The sequence below is a fragment of the Panthera uncia genome, chromosome B4 (genome assembly GCF_023721935.1).
Source record: "Panthera uncia isolate 11264 chromosome B4, Puncia_PCG_1.0, whole genome shotgun sequence".
Classification (NCBI taxonomy): domain Eukaryota; kingdom Metazoa; phylum Chordata; class Mammalia; order Carnivora; family Felidae; genus Panthera; species Panthera uncia.
The window spans coordinates 50,276,762-50,299,947 of record NC_064809.1 but is presented as its reverse complement, the minus strand read 5'-3'; the positions used below and the strand labels follow the sequence as shown (position 1 = coordinate 50,299,947).

General features: G+C 35.3%; 1 protein-coding gene across 1 annotated transcript in view; it reads right to left on the bottom strand.

The window, feature by feature from the left end:
* The window catches only part of PIK3C2G (phosphatidylinositol-4-phosphate 3-kinase catalytic subunit type 2 gamma), a 348,760-nt gene that overhangs the window by 46,013 nt on the left and 279,561 nt on the right, over positions 1-23,186 (bottom strand). Inside the window, exons 27-29 of the mRNA XM_049625158.1 lie at positions 21,861-22,050; positions 21,248-21,369; positions 17,561-17,669 (exon numbers count right to left, since the gene is read on the bottom strand). Coding sequence (XP_049481115.1) covers positions 17,561-17,669; positions 21,248-21,369; positions 21,861-22,050 — 421 coding nt within the window. The remainder of the gene's footprint in view (positions 1-17,560; positions 17,670-21,247; positions 21,370-21,860; positions 22,051-23,186) is intronic.

Below are 23,186 nucleotides of genomic sequence, written 5' to 3'. Positions count from 1 at the left end.
GTGACCTGTTGATGAATGTTAAGCAGAAAAGCATCACAATCAGATATTTTTAGAAAGGTGACAGTGTAGCATTGTGGAGAAAGAAAAGGCAGCAGCCAGTTTTGGAGAATATCATCAGCAACATACTGTATTTTCTAAGCATATTGTATTTTCTAATTTTCCATTGTGCTTTCCCATTAATTCTCTAAAATGGCATTTGCATTCTCTCCCATTCCCTTTATCTCTCTGGTCCTGGTGGTGGGGTAGGTAGCCTCCTCGCATCTCCTTGCTCTTCTAACCTCCATTCTTTCTTCTTTTATAAAAATACCCTGCTTTGAAGATCATGTCTGCTGACTCTACTGCCCTCCCCACCTCCCTTGCTGTTGCACTTGTCTACTGACCTCTAGGTCACTGACCTTCATTTCTTGAACATTTTCCACCCTGGAACATTGTCATTTTCTTCAATAGTTCTTGTCGTAATTCACACTGTTTTATTTTATTTTATTTATTTTTGAAATAATTTTGTGTTTTACTTTACTTTTTTTTTTTTTTTTAGAGAGAGTATATGAGCAGGGGAGAGGGGCATAGCGAGAGTATCTTAAGCAGGCTCCATGCTGAGCATGGAGCCCAACATAGGGCTCTATCCCATGACCTGAGCCAAAATCAAGAGTCGGACATTCAACCAACTGAGCCACTCAGGCGCCCCATTTCATGCTTATCTTAATATTCACACAAATTATCCTTTCCTGTGGTAGTTTCTTTGCTTTTTAACTCCTCTCACCTATTGATGTTGTTCTGCATCCTACTCAGGCACTCACTCCTGTTCCCTTGATCTTGTCTCGATCAGTGAAGAAAGGGCTTCCATTATCTTGAAAAGAATTTCTATAAGCTACCACCAACACATCTATCATCTTACTTCACTTCTACCCTTTCCTCCATTACATGGGTGGACTGTCTGTACTTTAATCTCACACTGATTTGTCAGAAGATATCATGCTCTTTACTCAAGGTTAACACTTTGGCCTCTGGCTAAGTTCTCATTTTTCTCATCATCAGTTTTTACTTCTTCAATAGATCTTCCTACCAGCATACATATATACTATAACATTTCAGTAAACAAAATTTCTTGACCTACATTTTCCTGCACATTATCTTATTCCTGTTCATCCTTAGATAAAAGCTCCTGCAAGGATAATTTCCTATTTTTATCCTAGATGCCTCTCTTCATATTCTCCTTTGAACCTATTCTTTTTTTTTTTTTAATTTATTTATTTTTGAGAGAGAGAGAGAGAGCGTGTGCACACGAGTTGGGGAGGGGTAGAGAAATACAGAGATCCCAAAAGAGAAATCTGGGCTGACAGCGCAGAGCCCTATGTGGAGCTCAAACTCACAAACCATGAAATCATGACTTGAGCCGATATCAAGAGTCAGAAATTTAACCAACTGAGCCACTCAGGCACCCCTCTTTTGATCCTGTTCTAGTCAGAGTTTTGTTTCTAACACTCCCATCAAACTGTTGTTAAATTCACCAATGATACTCATTTTTTCTAAATCCAGTGGTCAATTCTCAATTTTTGACCTAGCAGTAGTATTTGAAACAGCTGATTTTGCTTTCTTTGAATTTAATTTTCTATTTGATTCCAGGCATAAAATGCTTCTGGTCTCTAAGAGGTCACTTTTTTCTCAACCTCTCTTGTTGATTCTCTCCCATCTTCTCAAACTTTAAACTTGGTATGCTGCAAGGTCTAGTCCTCAGATCTCTTCTGTGTTTACATTTCACCCTAAGTAATCTCATCTAGTCCTATGGCCTAGAAAACCAATTATTTGCTGACAACTTCAATATTTGAATTTCCAGCCTTTCTTTTTCCCTCACCTCAAGACAGTCAATTTTCCTCTTGACATCTCCGATTAGAAATTTTGTATGGAACTCAAACCTAGTGTATTTTGATCTAAACTCCTGTTTGCTCCCACTCTCCACTGCTCCGCCTATAGTTTTCTCCATCACAGCAAATATTCAGCCAAACAGACTTGTATGGCCCTAATGGTGGGTTAGTGGCTGGCACTTTTCCTGGTCAGTGTCTGTGCCCTAACACTTGTTAAATATTTGGTCTATCCCTCCTATGTGGAACATTATATATTTGGTGAATAAATCAATAAGAGTTTGGGCTTTTTTTAGGGACTCTAAAGTTACTGGTCTTTGATATATCAATGTTTCAGGTCAATGCATTAGGTTTTATTAAACGCTTTATAAGATTATATACATATTTTCTTTGCTAGAGTAGATGTTTCACTAATATGGGTTTTTTAATGTCTAATAATGCACTTGAAAGTTAGAAATGCAGTCAACAAAAAGCAAATTTGAAAGCCAATTGAACAATTTAAAATTAATATCTGCATCAGCTTATTTTTGTCAAGTTCAGAGCTCTTATTAATATGTTGTTTACCAATTATATTATTAAGCCATTTGCAATTTAAAATGATTGATTTATGAGAAAGCTAATCAATTCAAAGTTGCTCAAAACTTGTGTTTTTCTTACATGAACAAAGACTACAGAGAGTTAAAGTATTTGCAAAGATCAGAAGTAATGTAATATAACACTGAGATCAATTTTTTCTTTCTCTAAAATAACACATTAAGAATTCCCATTTATTAATTGGCAAGCCAACATCTAGAATTGGCTGCAAGATTTAGTTTCAGTGAGTTAAAACAATAAGCTAAATCTATCTCTCTCAAACACTGTGAAAGACTGTAAAAATGTGAATTTAAAAATGAATTCCCATAAGAGTTTTAAATCAAAGTTGAACAGTAATTGTATTTTATTGCCTTTTTCATAAGGTAGCTTGTCAGAATGTCCAGTCTTTAATGTAGTTCAACCCATTATGTTCATATTGGAGTTACATAGAAGAACGACACTATGAAGAACGGTGAACTTCTAAAGAATCTTTCATAATTCTCATTCTAAAATGTCATCAGCACTTCACTAGACTCTGAAAAATAATCTTGGTTTTACTGATGGTACACATGTGACATTTATCCTGCCTGCAAAGTCATCCCAGCCAGCTCCAAATAGGAAAAGAGCAATGTAGTGACAAATGTAGTAATTAACATATGGGTTTAGCAACCAGGGAACAAGAAACATATGTTCACTATTAAGATGGGATTTACCCATTTGGATTTATTTTGACATTGGATCTCTGCTTAAAATAATAACATTGCCTACACCATAAGTGATATTATTCCTTATTTTAAGAGGCTTTTAGAAATAAGCAGCAATACTGCTAAGAGCTAGAAATTACAGTGAATATAACTTTAAAATTAAAAAGAAAGGAGAGCTGTTTATATATCTCGGCTGAAGTCAGATGTGGGGATATGTGTGTTTAGGTACTGCAATCATGTGCTATAACTTATTATGTCATGTGTATATTGTTCTTTATAAACATCTTATTTAGTTTGCAACACAATTCCACCAAAACAGGGCAACATTTAAAGCAAAAAGAATTCCTGTTATCACAACTATCATTTGCTTGTGGAATGAAATTACATTGAAAGGATAAAAAGAAGTTTCTATTAGCTTCAGAGAAGAAAGTAAAGCTAAACAGACAAAAGCCAGGTAGATACAGGACTAGGACATCTAAACTGATGCTTCCAAGCTCATTAAAAGAGATATTGAGGTAGCATAGAATTATAGTCTTCATTTATGCCTATTTTCTTTTATCAACAGATTATATGGGCGTGTGTGTGTGTGTGTGCATGAGGGAAAGAGAGAGAGAGAAACAGAGAGAGACAGAGATTTATAGGCATTGCTCTATCTGGGTCCCTCTTATGTCTTTAGACCAAAGCCCCAAAGATGTGTCTCCCATCTAGCCTAACTCTGATACCTGATATTGGACTTTAAAACAGACTGTTTTGGGGCACCTGGGTGGCTGTCAGTTAAGCGTCCGGCTTCGGCTCAGGTCATGATCTCACCATTCGTGAGTTCGAGCCCCACATCAGGCTTTGTGCTGACAGCTCAGAACCTGGAGACTGCTTCGGATTCTGTGTCTCCCTTTCTCTCTGTTCCTCCCCAACTCATACTCTGTCTCTCTCTCAAAAATGAATAAAGATTACAAAAATAAAAAAAAAAAACACCCTTTTTATCTCATTTGCTCAACAAAAAGCAAGACTGTTTACATTTGTGAATGACACTAGGAGGGAATATAGCAGCTGATTTAGCAAGATTGTCCAGTTTTACATTCAGGCTGCATCTTCTACTTCTTCTCTTCTTTTTCCATTCGCTGCCATATATTTCTTTATGTTCATGTCTGTATTTATCACTGTATTATAAACTCATTGAGAATAAAGTTTATATGGTATTAGTTGAATCTCTCCAATTTGTTCTCTACAACCAATTTAATCCTCTTAGTCTAGAGTGTTATACATAGTAATTGCCCAATAAAAATTTTAAAATCTTTACAAGGTTATGTTCAGTGATATAGAATATTTTTAGTTACAAATAAATGTACTAAATGCACATTAATAATAATTGTACTAATATAACTAAAAAAGAATGTGAGCTTTAGTACATAGGCATAATAGTATTATTTGTCTTTCCTACACTGCCATATGACAAGCAGCTAGGTAAGAAGAAAAGTATTTTTATGAGCATTTTTCTAGGGCCAGAGATGGGGATTATTCTATTGCAGGAATATTCAACACAAATGTAAAATTACTTTAAATCTCTTATTTTATTAGAAGCAGAAAGGAAACTTGCGTATGTATAAAAATTTCCTCTAAGCCATTCATAGCACTTAAAATAATTAAAATATTCATGTTACATCCATGACTCTATAGATTTGATGATTACATAGATAAAACTTTGTTGATATATATGAGAAAAGGGAAAAAGTGTATCAATAGTACAAAACTTAGAAAATCTCAAAATAACATGATTTACTTTGAAATTATGTAACTTTTAGGCTGATAATGTTTTATTTAGTTAAACGATGTTTTCATTTCTAGAATATAAACAAACTGAACCAGGGAACAGTCCACCAACATATGGAGACACATAAAGTTTTCACCATGATTAATCCATTTGAAGATAATTGATAACTGACCACATTATGCAATTATGCACAAAGAACCTGGGTGATTAGGCACCTGGTATTAATGCTAATCAGCATCTGATGATATCCCTGTCAAATTATTATTGTTCTATTATCATATAATCCATATAATGAGTATTATATCAAGACCCATAAAGTTCCTTAGCAATAAGGGTGAAAAACCAATTATGAAGTTATGGAAGTCTTTATGGGGCCATTGGCACTTATCAACATAGACAGACTATTGAGAAAGACTGTAAACTACAAGGGAAGTGCCCTAGTCTGATTCCACTTTTGACTTTCTGGAATAGAATTTCTCAAATCTGGCTGTGCGTCTAAATCCACTTGAGTTCTTAAAAAACAATACAGATACCTAGATATCAACCTTTACCTAGAGAATCAACATTTGTAAGGATGAGGCCCCAGAGCATACTTTTTATTTATTAAAAATTTTTAAAAAATGTTTATTTATTTTTGAGAGCAGAGACAGAGTGAGAGTGGGGAGGGGAAGACACACACACACACACACACACACACACACACACACACACACAGAATCTGAGGCAGGCTCCAGGCTCTGAACTGTCAGCACAGAGCCTGACACGGGGCTCGAACTCACAAACTGTGAGATCATGACCTGAGCCAAAGTCTGACACTTAACTGACTGAGCCACCCTGTGTCCCAAGAGCATACTTTTTTTTTTTTTTCAACATTTTTTATTTATTTTTGGGACAGAGAGAGACAGAGCATGAACGGGGGAGGGGCAGAGAGAGAGAGGGAGACACAGAATCGGAAACAGGCTCCAGGCTCCGAGCCATCAGCCCAGAGCCTGACGCGGGGCTCGAACTCACGGACCGCGAGATCGTGACCTGGCTGAAGTCGGACGCTTAACCGACTGCGCCACCCAGGCGCCCCTCAAGAGCATACTTTTTAAAACCTCAATTTATTCTAAAAAAATTGATCACAGGTGCTATTAAGGCACCCCTGGCCAGACCATATACAATGTAGGCAATCAATAAACATTTGTTGAATGACTAATGCAGTTTTCCAAAATAGCCTCTTTTATGCTAGTGCCCACATTTAATTTTTGTTGACTTGATTTTTATTAATATAGCACTACTTTATTTGTTTTGTAGTATAGAAATGGCAACTAATGAATTCAATTAAATTATCAGGGGGGTGTTACTTTAGAAGAAGGCACATCTATAATATTGGTATCCTTTTGTAAGAGACAAATGGGATCCCCCTCGTTGGAAGTTCAGTGTGAGAAGATGGCTGACATATTCTCACTTAGAGTATTTATAGGATCTGTGATTTTACAATAGTGTCTCATGTTTGATGATATAAATACCTCTTCTTTTTCCTTCTGTTTTTTTTATTCTCACTCAACTCTTAGACCTTAATTCATCCAAGAACAAAACAATGTTGTGTCTGAAGTTTCTTCACCTTCCTTTTCCTAAATACTGACCAATAGGGATTAAAAACAAAAGAAAAACATCTCTTCCTGGGGTATCTACCGTAGAACTTTGGTTACCACATTAGCAAATGTGAATGTGATGAAACCTGGGACCTCTATGTGTGGTGGTTTTTTTCATCTGCCTGTGTACAGCAGTGACTGTGGTGGGCAGCAATATTCACTAAGCCTTGCTGTGTTAAGCTGCCCCTTTGCAAGTCTTACCCACCTGTTATGTCTGACCATTTGCTTTCCCCTCTCATAACAGTCCTCTGCTAACATTTCTGTAGACCTCATCCTGTGAGCAGACACATCTAAGCGTTCCCTATTGAAAGCCTGCTGCCACATAAAAACGGATCTCAAAACTTGTCTTCTTCACACTGGGGCCAGAAATCAGAAGCCTCTCCACTTTGCACTTACTTTTCTCTGCCTAAATGGGCCAAGGCCTGGCACCTTCAATGGTTACTAGATATTTTGTCAATCACCCTGAAAAGGCATCGCCTTTAAAACAGCTTTAGTATAATCAGTAAGGCAGCCTTCCGCATACAAAGATGATAATTCCATCCACTATCCCCTCATCATTTTCCCTTATAGACAACTGCCATGCCCATGAGGCCCTTGACTATAGCATAAGTTAATGGACATGACCTTAGGAGAATGTTAGAGTTAGTAGAGAACATTAATATGTCAACATTCTAAAAAGGGATGTCTGGCGAGACCCCTTGATCTTGGGGTCATGAGTTCAAGTCCTATGTTAGGCATAGCATTCTATATTCTGAAATACACAAAAAGTAGTTGAAATCCAATGAAATAAATTAAGTTGCCTTGATCCTATAGGGCAGAAGCCTCTGTTATAACACATTTCCCATTACTCACTGATTAAGACATAAAACCAAATATATTCAAAAGACAGAATACAATTTATATTGAGTAGGCAAGTTTAAATTAATGTATATGCAATATATCTACACATAATCATTTATTATAATATAGTTTTACTATTGGTCTAACACCATTTTCAACAATTATTTTATATCTTTGTTTTCAGTTTCCTCATTATATAGTTCTAGTCCCATAATGAACACATACTGTTTACTTCTTTCTCTTTGTTCGTAACAGACATATTAAAAATGTGCTCTGAGTGGTGTTTCTGAAGGGTACAATCATGATCCAGTGCACTATTAATGCTCATCCTTTATGAGCATGGCCAGGCAGTGTTCCTGGGCATGGTACTGGGTAACCAGTGGGACCACTTTCTGAGTTGGCAGCTAGCAGAATTCCCAAGATTATTCTCTAGCCAGCCAGGCTCCGTCATGGGGTTCCTATGGGATTATACACTGGGGTGAGGAAAAATATCAAAATTACGTTAATTTTTATTTTGTAACATCATCCAAATATTCCATTTGTCTACAAATTTTATTTATTTATTTATTTATTTATTTATTATTTTTATTTTTTTCAGATTCTAAACACATTCTCTTTATCACATATTTGATCCAGAGGAGAAACTATGTGTGGGAGGTGGGGAAAGGGACCACCTTGCCTAGGAGCAACCCCCATCTATTTTTCTACAAAATTTAAAACATTTATTACTTATTAGTTTAGTAGTTTCTATTAAAACATAAATAAATGACATGTTTTGGAGGCATGAGCTAATTTCTAAAAAAAAACAAAAAACCAAAAACCAAAAAACAACCTGAACTTATAGGATGTAAGAATAAATAAGCAACCACTGTTAAATACTTTTCAGATGCAAACTTTCAGTCTTTCAGGTTTTGAAAAGCAATATAAATCCCATTGTTAATATATGCCAATGGTTCTGTTATTATTCATTTAAAATATCAATTAAATATTGATGAGTTTGTAAATGCTATACATGGGTAAAAATTGAATGAATATAGTTATTGAGTTTTTTAAGCTTCAAAACAAAAGGAAAGCATAAAACCATAATGGATGCTTCGTCCTTGAAATTCTTTTTGTCTAACACAACTTTCTCCCAATTTCTATTTACTAACTCCTATTTGCCCTTTACAACAACCTGAATGCCCAGCTCTCTGGGATGCCTTCTCTAACTCACTTGGAATTCAGTTAAGTATACCTCCTTAAGTGCTCAACCACTTGTCCTTCGATACAAAACATCTCCAGCTGAGAATCTACCAGCCTGGAAACAATATTGGAGCACAATCTTCTTGAGTTCATATTTGCTAAAAGTCAATCATATAGGAGGGCACCTGAGTATCTACTATATTGAAGGCCAAATGTCTGATCATGTCCAAACTGGAAAAAAAAGTGTGTGTGGGGGGGAGATGTCTATAGTATATACCTCATACTATAGGTAATTTTTCTCAAACAATAGTGTGCATTAGAACACCCTGCAAGACTTATTATTACACAGATTGTTGGGTCTCATCTCCAAAATTTCTGATTTTGGGCCTCTGGCTGTCTCAGTTGGTAGAGCATCGACTCTTGATCTCAGGATTGTGAGTTCAAACCCCATGCTGGGTGTAGAGATTACTAAAAAATAAATAAATAAACTTCAAAAATAACAAATGGGCTAAAATTTCTGATTTAGTCTGTCTAGGATGGGCTGAAAAATTTGCATTCTTGTAAGTTCCCAAGTGAAGTTCCTAGCACAGTCCAGAAACTATGCTTTAAGAACCACTAGTCTTAGAAACTGGTGATAGGAATTCAAAAGTCTCACCTCTTGCTTCTAGCTATATGGAATCTAATGCAGTCATTATTGACAATTCTGGGTTTTTTTCTAATAGCTTTAGGACCCCTAAGATCTGAATTGTGGGATTTTCTTCTTTTAAGTAGGTCTATTCATCATCAAACCACGATATTACCCAACTGGGAGGTACAGCAATAAGCTAACATCCTGAATCAGCAAACCTAAAGTTGAGACAGAATTTTTAATACGTTCATTAATATATTGTATTTTTAAATTTCAGTAAGGTTTCCTTGATATACATTGATTTACTCTACCATACAGCATGTAACTGAAAAAACTTCAAACCATGACTGCAGTAGTCTCATCTACTACCTTTCCCACATTCCAAGTAGAGAAGAAAGTTGTTGAACTAACAGCTGAGAAACATAGGATTCTTTGACCCTTTATTAAGTCTCAGTTGTGGGATCTAGTGTAGTCTTCCTGCATAATGCTTGCAATTTACTGAAGCTTAAAATATGTCTACATATATAGGATGATGTTATGTGTAGGTTTCTTAGGTCAAGGTACAACCCAAGTACTGCTGACATTTAACTAAGACTACAAAATCCAGGAATTGCCTATTAATGTCTGAATCAAGGCTACACTAAGAGGGGCACCTGGATGGGGGAGGAGAAAAGGAGTGTTCTCAAAATTTTAATCAAGAAACCTATACAAGGGCCAGTTGGTATAAATGCTTCTGTTATTCACCCGCAACTCCAACAACAATGGGCATTTTATTAATTAGCATATTGAATGTCAGACATTAGATTTTTTAAAATAAAAATGGTAGCTTATTGGCTAGCTTGATTAATATTGGAAATGGGCTCTCATTGGTGATATTAAAGTTATTCCAGATGTGTGGATTACTTACAAATATTCCATAAATGTTTTTCATTTTTGCATTAAAAGGCAAAAAACAAAACAAAACAAAACAAAGCAAAACCACAACCAACCATAAGAGGCTTGCATACTGTACCCTTAGGGATAATGTTTTAGATAAATCCCTAAAGAGTCCTAAGTCTGTCTAAGAACTCTGAAGGATTCCGCTAGTTTGGTACTTGCCTCTAAAATTTAGCATTTGTCTCATAGAAACCTTTAATTCAAATGGTGATAGAAACACCTAATAGTATAGAGAGCTAGTGACCCTTTGAACATTTGGAAGGAGTTGCACATCCATGTGCATGTATAGCTTATATGCTTATATGAGTGTGTATGGTATGTGGGATCTTTTTTTTTTTTTTTTTTTTTTTTTTTTGACACATATAAGAGAGCAGAACAGAAATGGAGTCTGGAATTTCTGGCATTAATTTTCCAGACTATTCTCAGAATTATTGGTGAGTACATCAAACAGCTTACCAAGGAATCATTAAATATTTTTTCAGATGGGAAGTGTCAATAGACTTAGACCCTCTGATATAGCCTATGAGAGAAAAGTTATATTTGAGCATAGGATGGGGGTGAGAAAGCAAAATGGCAGATATCTCTGAAAGCTGTGGGTGATGATTGCAGTTCTAGAATCCGATTTTTGAGGACAGTAGATTAAGCAAGCCATTTAATGCACACCTACTGATGAGGATAATTGGATTACTACACAATTTGTGTCTTGAAACTTTGCTTGAAAGCATCAGAGAGCTAACAAGATAGTGAAGAAGTACGAAGCCAGGATGTGGGACAAGGATTTGGAGATGCAAACTTGGGTTTGACACTACATTTCTGTTGTGTGTAGTTATTGATATGGGTTGGAACAGTGGATGGGCTGAGAGGTTGAGCAGTACTTTTGACCACCTTGCAGAAATAAGAGGAAAGGAAATGGAACCCAGAGCTGCCAAGTAGGCTCTTGGTGAATCTGCCTCATTTTGGACTTAGATCCAAAATGGCTACATCTGGGGCACCAAGGTGGTTCAGTCAGTTAAGCGTTAGACTTCAGCTCAAGTCATGATCTCATGGTTCGTGGGTTTGAGCCCGACTTTGGGCTCTGTGCTGACAGCTCGGAGCCTGGATCCTGCTTTGGTTTCTGTGTCTCCCTCTTTCTCTGCCCCTTGCTCACCTGTGCTCTGTCTCTGTCTCTGCCAAAAAATAAATTATATATATAAAGAAACAAAACAAAATGGCTACAATTAAGGAACAAAGATGAACCTGAAATAGGCCCTCATAAAGGCTACAGTTTGGTTTTGAAAAATCTGAATCCCTGCTATTGAATTTCGGTAATCCTAGATTGTTAATGTCCTCAGATATTATAATTCTCTATACTAAAGTAACAAACAACAACATAGGCCTCCAATTATTTTTACAAACGACATTGCAGTGCAATATCTGGCCACAATAAAAAGGAAAATAACCAACCTTACAAAGGAACAAGACTGGATGATTAAAGAACAGTAGAAATACTAGACAATAGAAATATACATGCAGTGGGCCCCAATGTTGAAGTTTTTACAAAGATTTAAAAATAACTATGCTTATTATTTTCAAAGAAATAATAAAAAGACAGATTTTCAGCAAGGAATAGAAACCAAAAAACAAGGAAATTCTAAAACTGAAAAATGTAATAATTGAAATTGAAATTAAGAGCTCAAAGGATGGATTTAACAGTATATTAAGCACAGATAAGTAGGGGCGCCTGGGTGGCTCAGTCGGCTAAGCAGCTGACTCTTGATTTCAGCTCAGGTCATGATCTCACGGTTGTGAGATCAAGCATTGCATTGGGCTCAGTGCTGAGTGTGGAACCTGCCTGAGATTCTCTCTCTCCCTCTTTCTGTGCCCCTCCTTCACTCGTGGGCTGTCTCTCTCTCTCCCTTAAAATAAATAAATAAACTTAAAAAAAAACTTAAAACAACCTTAGGTAAGTAGAAAATAGGTAACTCAAAAGCTAAGTCAGAAGAGAACTATTGAGAATAAATTAGGAGAACAAAAGGAGAAACAAGACAGGAGTAGAGGTATGAGGAGAATTAACATATGTGATTACAGCTTCAGAAAAAGGGAGAGAGGAAAAAAATATTAACAATGTTGGAAGCAATAATGACAGAACTGTCCAAAACTGATGAAGGACATCAAGGAACAAATTTAAGAAGTGTTAATAAGCATGACAAATAGAAACAAAGTTGTATTTGAGCAATTAAATTAAAACTGTGAAAAACAAATATAAAAAGAAAGACATTAAAAGCAGATAAAGAATAAAGAAAAATAATTTCAAAGAAGCAACAATTATAACAATTGGATTTGAAACAGAATCAGTGGAAGCTAAAAGACAATGAACTGATAGCTTTAAAGATTTTAAAATAAAATTACTCCTATCCAAATAACATATTCAGCTAAAATGTCTTCTGAGAATGAAGACAAAATAAAAACTTTTCAGACAAATGCAGATTTAGAAATTTTTCTACCAGCAAATTCATATTGAAGTAATAAATTGTGTTCTTCAGGTAGAGGGTAAACAATCCCATATATAAAGTCAGAGTTACAGAAGCAACAAAGATGAAATATGTGGGAAATATTAAACAGATATTGACTGTATAGAAAAAACCAGTGCTTATTAATTTTATGGGATACAGATATAGAGATATATTATTGGGATACAGGTACAGAGATATATTATTAGCATAGCATGTAAAACTCAAATAGGTTAAATAGACTTAATCCATAGTCTCAGGAAAAATCATAGTGAACACTTAATAAATATTTTAGAAGAATGATAAAATATAATACTGTATATAAAAACTTAAGGGGTCAATTAAATCTTGATTAGGCAGGGGAATGTAGAATTTTATTTATTATTACTTACTTATTTTAAAAACTTTCAATGTTTATTTTTGAGAGAGAGAGAGAGAGAGAGAGCAAGCACAAGCAGCAGAGGGGCAGAGAGAGAGGGAGACACAGAAGCCGAAGCAGGCTCCAGGCTTCAGGCTGTTGGCACAGAGCCAGACACAGGGCTTGAACTCATGAACTGTGAGATCATGACCTGAGCTGAAGGCAGATGCTTAACTGACTGAGCCACTCAGGCACCCCTAGAATTTTAAATGTGTAAGTGAGGACAGGTTGAAAATAAACAAGTAACTATCTGTGAATGTAATACATAGAACAGCAAATCATAACCAAAGGAAGAAGAGGAAAGGAAATAATCATGATCAAACATAAATAAAATAGAAAAATAATATAATAAAGAGTCAATAAATCCTATGTTTCATTCTTTGCAAAGATTTGTAAAATTCATAATCCTCCAGCAAGACTGATTAGGAAATGACATATGCAAGGACTAGAAGAGTAGACATTTTTTCAGATCCTATAAATGTTAAAAAGATGGTGAGAGGATTCTCTGAATAATTTCATGCCAATAAATAAGCACAAATTCCTAGAGAACTATAACTTAGACCCAGGAAGAAATAGAAAATGTGAATTGTCCTATAACTCTTAAATAAATTGAATCTCCGTACTTATATGGCTTTCCAAATTAAAGAAATAGAACCAATTCTATACAAATTCTTCCAGCGAAAAGAAGAAAAGCAAGAAGTCTTTGCCATTGACATTATGAAGCCAGCATATTCTCCATTCTAACCTGGTAAGGACATTATAAGATAGAACACCTTTGGTCTCTGTCATAAATAAAGGTGGAAAAAAATGCTAAAGAAAATGTTGTATCAAATCTAGTAATACATAAAAAGGATAATACATTATGACCATGTAGCGTGCATCCTAGGAATGCAAATTTGTTTAAAATTAGAAAATCCATCAGTGCAATTCACCACACTAATGGAATAAGGGAGAAAAATCACTTGATCATTGATCATCTCAACAGATTCAGAAAAAAAATTGATAAATTCAATATTCTTTATTGTAAAAACTTTTTCTTACAACAGGAGGAAACTTTCTTAAAGTAATAAAGGGTACCTACAAAAACTTGTGTATTTACTGGGGAACTTTAGACCTGAAGTCGGGAATAACACAAGCATGTCTGCTATCACCACCTGGAGGCCCTCGAGAGTACAAAATATCCAGAAAAATAAATATAAAATATAAATATTGGGGAAAAAACCTCTTGTTATTTGCAGACAATATGATTGTAAGTAGAATATTTAAAGATACAGATAAATTATTACAAGTAGAAGTGTAGTTAGTGAGGTTGTTGAGAAAAATGTCATTATATAAAATCAGTTGTATCTGTATACTGGTAAAAAAAAATAATTTAAAAAATTCTTTAAAAAGAATTTTACCAAGTAAAATAAAATATTTTAAGATAGTATTGTTAAACTACTTTCGAGAAAAAAATGTTTTAAAGATTTAAATAGGTACATGATAATGGATTGGAAAATACTAAGATGCGTTTTCAACTAAAATCTCAGCTAGCTTTTGCATGGAATTGACAAGAAAGTTTTAAAATTTACATGTAAAGATGAAAGTCCAAGAAGAGCCAAAATATTGTTTATTAGTAAGGGTAAATTAGGAGAATTCACTCTGTTAGATTTCAAGACTTAGTATGAAACTACAGTAATTAAGCTTGTTGGCACAAGGGTAAACAAAGAGATCCCTGGCATAAAATATAGAGCCCTGAAGTAGACACATCCCTACATGGATATTTAAATCATCACAAAGGTGTCACAGCAGAGGAGCGAGAAAAGGAAAATATTTTAAATAGTGTTGGAACAATTAGAAGTCTACACGGAAAAAAAATAAGAATGACTCTTATCTCACATGATGCACTAAAATCTATTCTAGACCAATTGTAGGTTTCAACGTGAAAGGCAAAAGAGCAAAGCTTCTAGAAGATAATATATGAAATTGTCTTTATGACATTGAGGTAGCGCATGTTCTAATCGTCTGGGAAAATATCAATACACTTTACTATATTAAAAATAAGAGTTTCTGTTTATCAGAAGATATAATAAAGAGAACAAGAGGGCAAAACACAGGAGTGGAAGAAAAATCATTACGACATATTTAATTAGCAAAGGATTTTTATCCACAGTACATGAAAAATACTATAAATTAATTATAGAATGTCGTATATTTTAATAGAAAAAGGGCAAGAGACATGAGCTGTCACTGTACCGAAGGGGACATCCAAATGACCAAACAACATATGAAGAGGTGCTCCATCTCATTCGTAGTTAGGAAAATACAAACTAATGCGCAATGAGATGCACACTCACCAAAATGGCCAAAATTAGAAAGACTGGCAATACCAAGTATACACAAGGTTGTGGAAAATGTGAACTCTTATTCATTGCAAATAGGACAGTAAATTGGTCATTGCCTATAATCCTGAAGATAAGCATATATTGAAATCCAGAAATTCTGTTCTTAGGTGAATGACCAACCCATGTAGATTAAGAGACAAACAAGTAGAAGAATATTCATAGAAGCATTATTTGTAATCCTAACTTGGAAACATTCCAAATGCCTATGTAGAGAGGAATCTACAAACTGCCATATATTCATGTAAGAGAATACTATATAACAATGAAAATATATGCACCTTAGATATGGTCTATCCCTGCATTGTTGGTTTAAACGATCATTTTGCCATTGTCTCCCAGTTCTGCGGTTTGGCTGAATTCACCTAGGGTGTCCTTGCTTGTCTCTAGTAAACAGTCATTTGGTGACTGGAGCTGGAGTCATCATTCACTCAAAATATTGTGACATTGAAGCTAGCTGAAGGTGAGAACCTCCGCTGGGGACCAGCAGAGCTGTGTTCTCTGGACCTCTCTCTATTTGATCTATCCATATTGTTTCCCCACCTGGCTCACTCCGGGGAGCTCAATTTCTTATATGGCAGCTGAAGGTTCCCATTGTGAATATCCTGAGTGAAATTGGCAGAAGCTGCATGGCTTTTTGCAACCTAACTCTAAAGTCCTCTGTAGACTTTTCTGGATATATATTATACAATTTAAAAGGCTAAAAATTAAAAGAACATAATTCCAGCCCAGTAAGGAGGGACAGGATCTCCCAGAGTGGTGAGGAACATTGTTCTTCTTGTTTTTAGTCCCTCACTACCCTCTAAGGCTTAGCTTAGCTCTTGACAACATGGCCCCAACCTCCTTGCTGATTTTAATCTTCCTTTCACATTTTGCACTTAGATCACAAGAATGCTGAGAACCAACTGAATTGTGCTGCACTTTTTCATGTATCTCTGTGATAGAATTATGGCCCTCCAAAGATGTTCACATTCTAATCCCTAGAACTTTTGAATACGTTACCTTACATGGCAAAAAGGGCTTTGCAGATATAATTAAATTAAGAATCTTGAGGGGCGCCTGGGTGGCGCAGTCGGTTAAGCGTCCGACTTCAGCCAGGTCACGATCTCACGGTCCGTGAGTTCGAGCCCCGCGTCAGGCTCTGGGCTGATGGCTCGGAGCCTGGAGCCTGTTTCCGATTCTGTGTCTCCCTCTCTCTCTGCCCCTCCCCCGTTCATGCTATGTCTCTCTCTGTCCCAAAAATAAATTAAAAAACGTTGAAAAAAAAAATTTAAAAAAAAATTAAGAATCTTGAAAATGGTGAGATTGTCCTGGATTATCCAGGTAGGCCCAGTGTAAACACGAGGAGACTCAGAGCAAGAGTCAGAGAAGGAGATGTGAGGACAGAATCAGTGGTCAGAATGTGCAATTGCTTGAAAGGGCACAAGTCAAGAGATGCAGGAAATTTCTAGAAATTGAAAAGGCAAGGAAATGAATTTTTTCCTACTATCTCCAGAAAGAACCAGTCCACCAACACCTTGAGTTTAGTCCCTCAAGACCCATTTTCAGAATTCTGACCTTCTAAACTGAAAGATAATAGATTTCTGTTGTTTTAAACTCCCAAATTTGTGGTAATTTGTGACAGGAGCAATAGAATCTAATGATATCCCACCCCCCCTTTTTCCCCAATTTATGACCTTTTCTATATTGTTTGGTTTTACTTGAAACACTTCCTTACACCAACTCTTTTTAAAATCTTACCCGGTATTAAAGACCTAGCTCAGCTGCTCTCTCCTCCTTGAGACCTTCTTACCATCAGAATCAGAAATAACTCTTAATCCTCTAAAACACTAGGGCACTTACCAGCACTGATAGTCCACTAATCACATATTACTTCAAGTACTTCAAGTATATAAAGGTGTCTCTAGTAAACAGTCATTTGGTGACTGGAGCTGGAGTCATCATTCACTCAAAATATTGAGACATATACCTTACTGCTGTTCCAATTTCTGTTCAGGAATTTTATACATATTAGTCACACACTCACTTGTCGAGTGGATATAGGAGGAAAAGAAGGTTATCATAAAGTATTTAAAAATATTTCTAGTAATAATACATAAAATAGTTGATATTTATATAAAAATATAAAAGTAAGTTGTAACATACATTTGCAACTTCATATGATCCATTTAATATCTGTTCCATGTAATGATTTAGATCTCTGAATCGTTTGTGGTCTGAGTTTGTAAAAGGTACGTGCCACCAATGAGGAAACCTGTTTAAAACATAAATAAATTAAAAAAGAAGTGTATCTTTATTAGTTTGAAAACTGGTCTCTGCATCTTAGGGTTGTTAGTGAAGTTTTAGCTACATCAGATGGAGGGGCCAGTGAAAACATTAAAAAAAAACACATAGAACACATGATTAATCCTGAGAGTTTCATTAACATGATTGTGGTCACTTGTGCTATTTTAACTTTCATTAATATTAATGCTAATTTAATTTAATTTAACCTATTAAACTAATATATATGTTCCTTCTTGCTGTATTCATGGAAGACCACACATTTTGTCTTTTAAATACATGTGGAGGCTTAATAAATACTTTCTGAAGTTAATGATTCATTATTTTTCACAAAGGTCAGATTGTATTGCTTCTTCTGGGTTCATTAGAGATATTTCCGCATTAACTAAATTAAACATTTTACCAAGTGACATATGTTTCCATCTGGTCTTAGTCTTTTGGAACACTGTATCATTTTCCTCAAGAGTCTGACTTGCAGAATTTCCTCTGCACTCTCTGAAGATTCCTCTTGATGGGTTAGATGTGATTAAGACCAATTACTGAGTGGAATGAACTGTTAATGGATAGCATTTGGTGACATATTTTTCTGGCTAAGTACATTTTCTTAGGAACTACCTAGCAGCTTTCTCTGACTTCAGTCTTGCTGCTTCCTCCTTCATACTTCTGCTTCTTTGGTACAGGTATTTCCCTGGGGTAAGGGTATGAGGGATAGAGAAGGGCTGGCAGCAGACACAGAAGTAGGTGACAACTACGGGCCAACCCATTCACTGTTTCCTGTTGTAAATGTTAAGGAAGTCCAGAATTACGTTTGTGTATTTAAATAATTGACATTTTATTTTTCAAAAGGTTTCCTGCAATTCTAAGGCTTAAAGTATTAAAAATTTTCACCCGGATTTAATTATCACAATAATTTGTACCATATACAATTAGTTCAAAACATAGAAACACATTTGATTAACAGATGGATTGGGCAGGTTTTAAATATTAATTTGGGGGCTCCTGGGTGGCTCTGTCAGTTGAGCGTCCGACTTTGGCTCAGGTCATGATCTCATAGCTCTTGAGTTTGAGCCCCGCGTCGGGCTCTGTGCTGACAGCTGAGAGCCTGGAGCCTGCTTTGGATTCTGTGTTTCCCTCTCTCTCTGCGTCTAACCCACTCTCATTCTGTCTCTGTCTCTCTCAAAAATAAACATTAAAAAAATTATTTTGTATATCTGTAGATGAATTTTCCTTATTGTTAGAGTAATTTGGAGTTCACTATCAATTCTGTTCCCTTGTTGATGTTTTTTTCAGAGGTAGGTACTAAAAAATCTTGTATATAATTAAGTATGAGAGAATGTAAGAGTTTAGCCATAGTAATGTCATTCAATTGTGTGAAATGCTTTTCAGTTACATGTCAAATATAATATAGCAATCATTTTGTGAAAATGAGTTTTTATCTTTTATGTGACAGCACCATCATGTCCCCCGCCATTTTGTTCATGCCAAAGAGTAGGAAACATCTGACTGACAAACAGATTTGATATCTGGGTATTAGAATAATTCCTTTTTTCCCCCAGTACCAACACCAATGTCTTGACTTGCCTTTTATTTGATTCTCAGAGATTTTTTACTCTCTGGGACAATGTACCAAAATAAGTTCTAGATGGTTGGGAGAAGAACAATGTTGAAAGTAGAAGAGGGAAAGGAAATCAACCGTTTAATTTTTAAGCAGTTTAATTTAAAGACCTTTAATTGTATGGAAGATTCCAATGCCTGTGTATTCTTGGGAGATACAAAGAGCCTGCTTTGAAGACCCCTGTCATATACTATGAATAATGTGAATTTTATTCTTCATGACTCTAACTTTCTGATCATACTCTCCAGATCAGGTTAACATAATTCTTGTAGGGCTTCTCTTAGTAAATTTGGGAGTCCGAGGAAATCTTGATTTCATCCTTCATTTATATGTATCACTGGAAGCCTTGGTTCCTTTGGAACTATCTGCATACAAATATTGTCAAGGGCATACACGAACTATATGCTCCCCACCTCCAATCCCCCTCCCCCCCTCCCACACACACACATACACACTGCTTGAACGGTCTTAAAATATTTTTAAATACCATTGTAAGGCAGTTGAACAAGGCATAATCTTAGAACTAAAGCTGAAAAATCAAGAAGAGACATATGGAGAGAGATTATTAACATTTTTAAGGTTTTACAAGTTATGTTAAGTGTAGTAGACAGATAAAAGTGTAGAACAGAGAAGTTCTTGAAACCAAAAAAGGGCAGCCATTGAGCAATAACATTTTAAATCATTAATTGGTAGAGTACAATGACAATCCCTGATGTTGAATTCAATATTTGCAGTCAAACTTTGAATTTTTTTTTGCCAGCACCTCCTTTTCTGTTATTTTATCAGATGGTTTTCAGTAATTCTTAAAGCTGGTGTTGCTTTTAAGTTTCCACAATGACACTCCTTTCCTCTCAGTCTCTTGAACATACTCTTACTCTAATTTGTTGACTTCCTGATATTTAAAGCATCTGTATTTCAAAATTTCTGTAGCATCTGCAAGTAGTGAACTATTCACTCTTCAATATTGCACCATATCTCTCCATTCATTGATAACTTTGCTTAGATTTGTATTTTGGAAGGTGACTAAATCCTGAAAGCCTAGTAAAAAGCCTAGTACTTCATCCACATGTACAAAGTATGTCAGGTCAGATATGGACATTCACATTATTAAGGGACCATTTCCTTAACAAAAATTCCTAAGTGTAGATAAAATAACGTTTGATTTACCTAAGTGCCAATATAATTTCTGGCAAGTTCCTTTTTAAAGTCAAGATACACCTTTCGTATACACTGAAATCTATGACCTAAATTTGGCAAGTTCTAAGTGATGAATTTTAGAAGGTTTATTTGAACAGAAGTTGTTTGCAGTTATATTCTTAATTTGTTTATACTTAAATATTTAAAAAATGATAACATGAACAAAAGCAATGGTTTTCAAGATTGTTTGAAAAGAAACATAATGACAAATTAGATTTAGACGATCCAAGTCAAAGTTAATCATTAACAACAAAAGTGAGTTGGTATTAGTAAATTTTACTTCTATGCTAAATGATATTAATGAATCTTTTTCTGGTATGGAAAATAAATGTATCAGGGCTTTTAACTGCAATTATTTGTTGAAAGAGTAGATATATCCAACTTAGTTCTGCATTTTCAATGTCAATTTTATTTTTATAGAAAAACCCAAAAAGATTAAATTTAAAAACAGGCAAATAAAACAATTTTCCTGGTAACTGATGAAAAATGAAATCACTCCTGAATTTTTCTGTCTACAAAATCAATGGCTAAAGGCAGAGAAATTTCAAACCTTGTTCTGTTTTATGAGACAAAAGATTCTTTACTCTGGGAGTCATACAGACTCTGCTGGGATAGGTTCAATGGCATTGGAGTCAGAATGCTGTGTTGTTCACAAATAGAAAATCCTATAACCATAATTTTTCCTTATGTTCAAGGACAAGAACTGCAGACAAAACACAGGGGAGGAAGTGCCTTACTCTGGGAGAGTCAATGATGCAAACTGCTTCTGAAGTTGGCTGTGAAGTTTTGAAAACTGGTCAAATGATTTTTCTGTCAGGCTCATTTCATTGTTACCATGTATCACCTGGATTAGATACAGCTGCAGAAAATAGACAAAAATCAAAAGGTGGCATTATCAACCTGTGATACATTTTAAAATATGGTTTCATGTAAACTAAACAAAGCAAGAACTTTTCCACAAAATGTCATCGCACGAACAAAAGGATGCAATTTGTAAAGGCAGAATTACCTATAAACACAGTATATAAAGATATCGTAATCTTATGTGCTGGGAACAGACTGCCTAATTTCTGCTCTTCTTTTCATGCAGACACTTTAATTAGCTCTTGATTTATGGTCTACTACAGGCAGGAACTGTTCTCTTTGATGGTTCTCTACTAATAGCTCTGGTTGTTATGATTTCTCCTTAGAACATCCTCCTTAATGGCACTTCTGCTCAAACCGTAACTGCTTTTTCATTTGCATAGTAAAAAAAATATCATGATATAAGGAAGGATGTGTAGCATAGTGAAGGGAAGTCTGAGATGAGGTCAACAGATATTTAAGTCAAATGACAGACTTGAGACTTACATTACTGGTTTTCTTACTGAACCTTAAAATTGTCGCTCTTTGAATTGACCTGGTTGCACTCAGCATACAGGATTCCTGGGAAGGAGTCTGTGAAGCAGATTTGGCAGGACTTGTGGCTGTCATTTGTGCAAGTGTATGGATCAAGTTATTTAACTTAACAGGGAAGCACTCCAGACTTTCCTTTATTTTCCTAGAGAAATGAAAAAGAAAAGATAGTGGGTAACATTTCCCTGAGTTGACTCATTTCACTTAAGATTTGTTTTCTTGTGTTTGTTAGACGTGGAGGATAGTCAAGAGCCATGTCTGTTTATTTGGAGCCCAACTATTAAATGTTATTTTTAAAAACCCCAAGTCACAGCTTATGTTGTTAGCGAACATGTGTTGTTAGCAAACACAAAACTGTAATTGCAATTTTGACTTATTTTAGGTTTGTTTTCTAATTTTAGGAATGATTTATTTAAAACTTAATTTTAGTTTATAATTATTTAAAATATTTAAATAATTCAGAAGTTAAAACTACAAAACAATGTATATTCCAAGAAGCTGAGCATTTATCTCTGTATTCTCTATGCTATTCTTTCTCTCCCCCATATTTAAACATTCAAAAAATTATAGTTTAACTTTTATTGTTTATTTTATTTATATTTGTGTTCTTCTTTCAACTGTATTACAAAAAAGTTGCAGTTTATATACTATATTTAATATACATTATATGAAATATTTTTCACTCTGGTTTTTTTTTTTCTGGTGGGTTGTTTTTGATGTGTCACTGTTTTTCAAGTCTTTTTTTTTTGTATTTGAGGTTTGCAATTGTGTTCTAATGATACAATAAATATCTGCATATAACATTTTTATTCCCTCTGTACCCTCCTCTCCAGTATCTGATTTGCAGTGTTGTCCTTTTTATCCTAGTTTTTTTTTAAAAAATGGTTTCAGGAGTAGAATTTAGTGATTCATCACTTACATATAACACCCAGTGCCCTTCTCAATGCCCATCGTCCATTTAGCCCTTCCCCCCACCCAACATCCCCCCAGCAACCCTCAGTTTGTTCTCTGTATTGCCTCCCTCTCTGTATTTTATTTTTCCTTCCCTTCTCCTATGTTCATCTGTTGTGTTTTTTAAGTTCCACATGTGAGTGAAATCGTATGATATTTGTCTTTCTCTGACTTATTTCACTTAGCATAAAACATTCCAGGTCCATCCACATTGTTGCAAATGGCAAGATTTCATTCTTTTTGATCACAAAGTAAGTAGTATTCCATTGTATATATATACACCACATCTAATCTTTATCCATTCATCAGTTGATGGACATTTGGACTCTT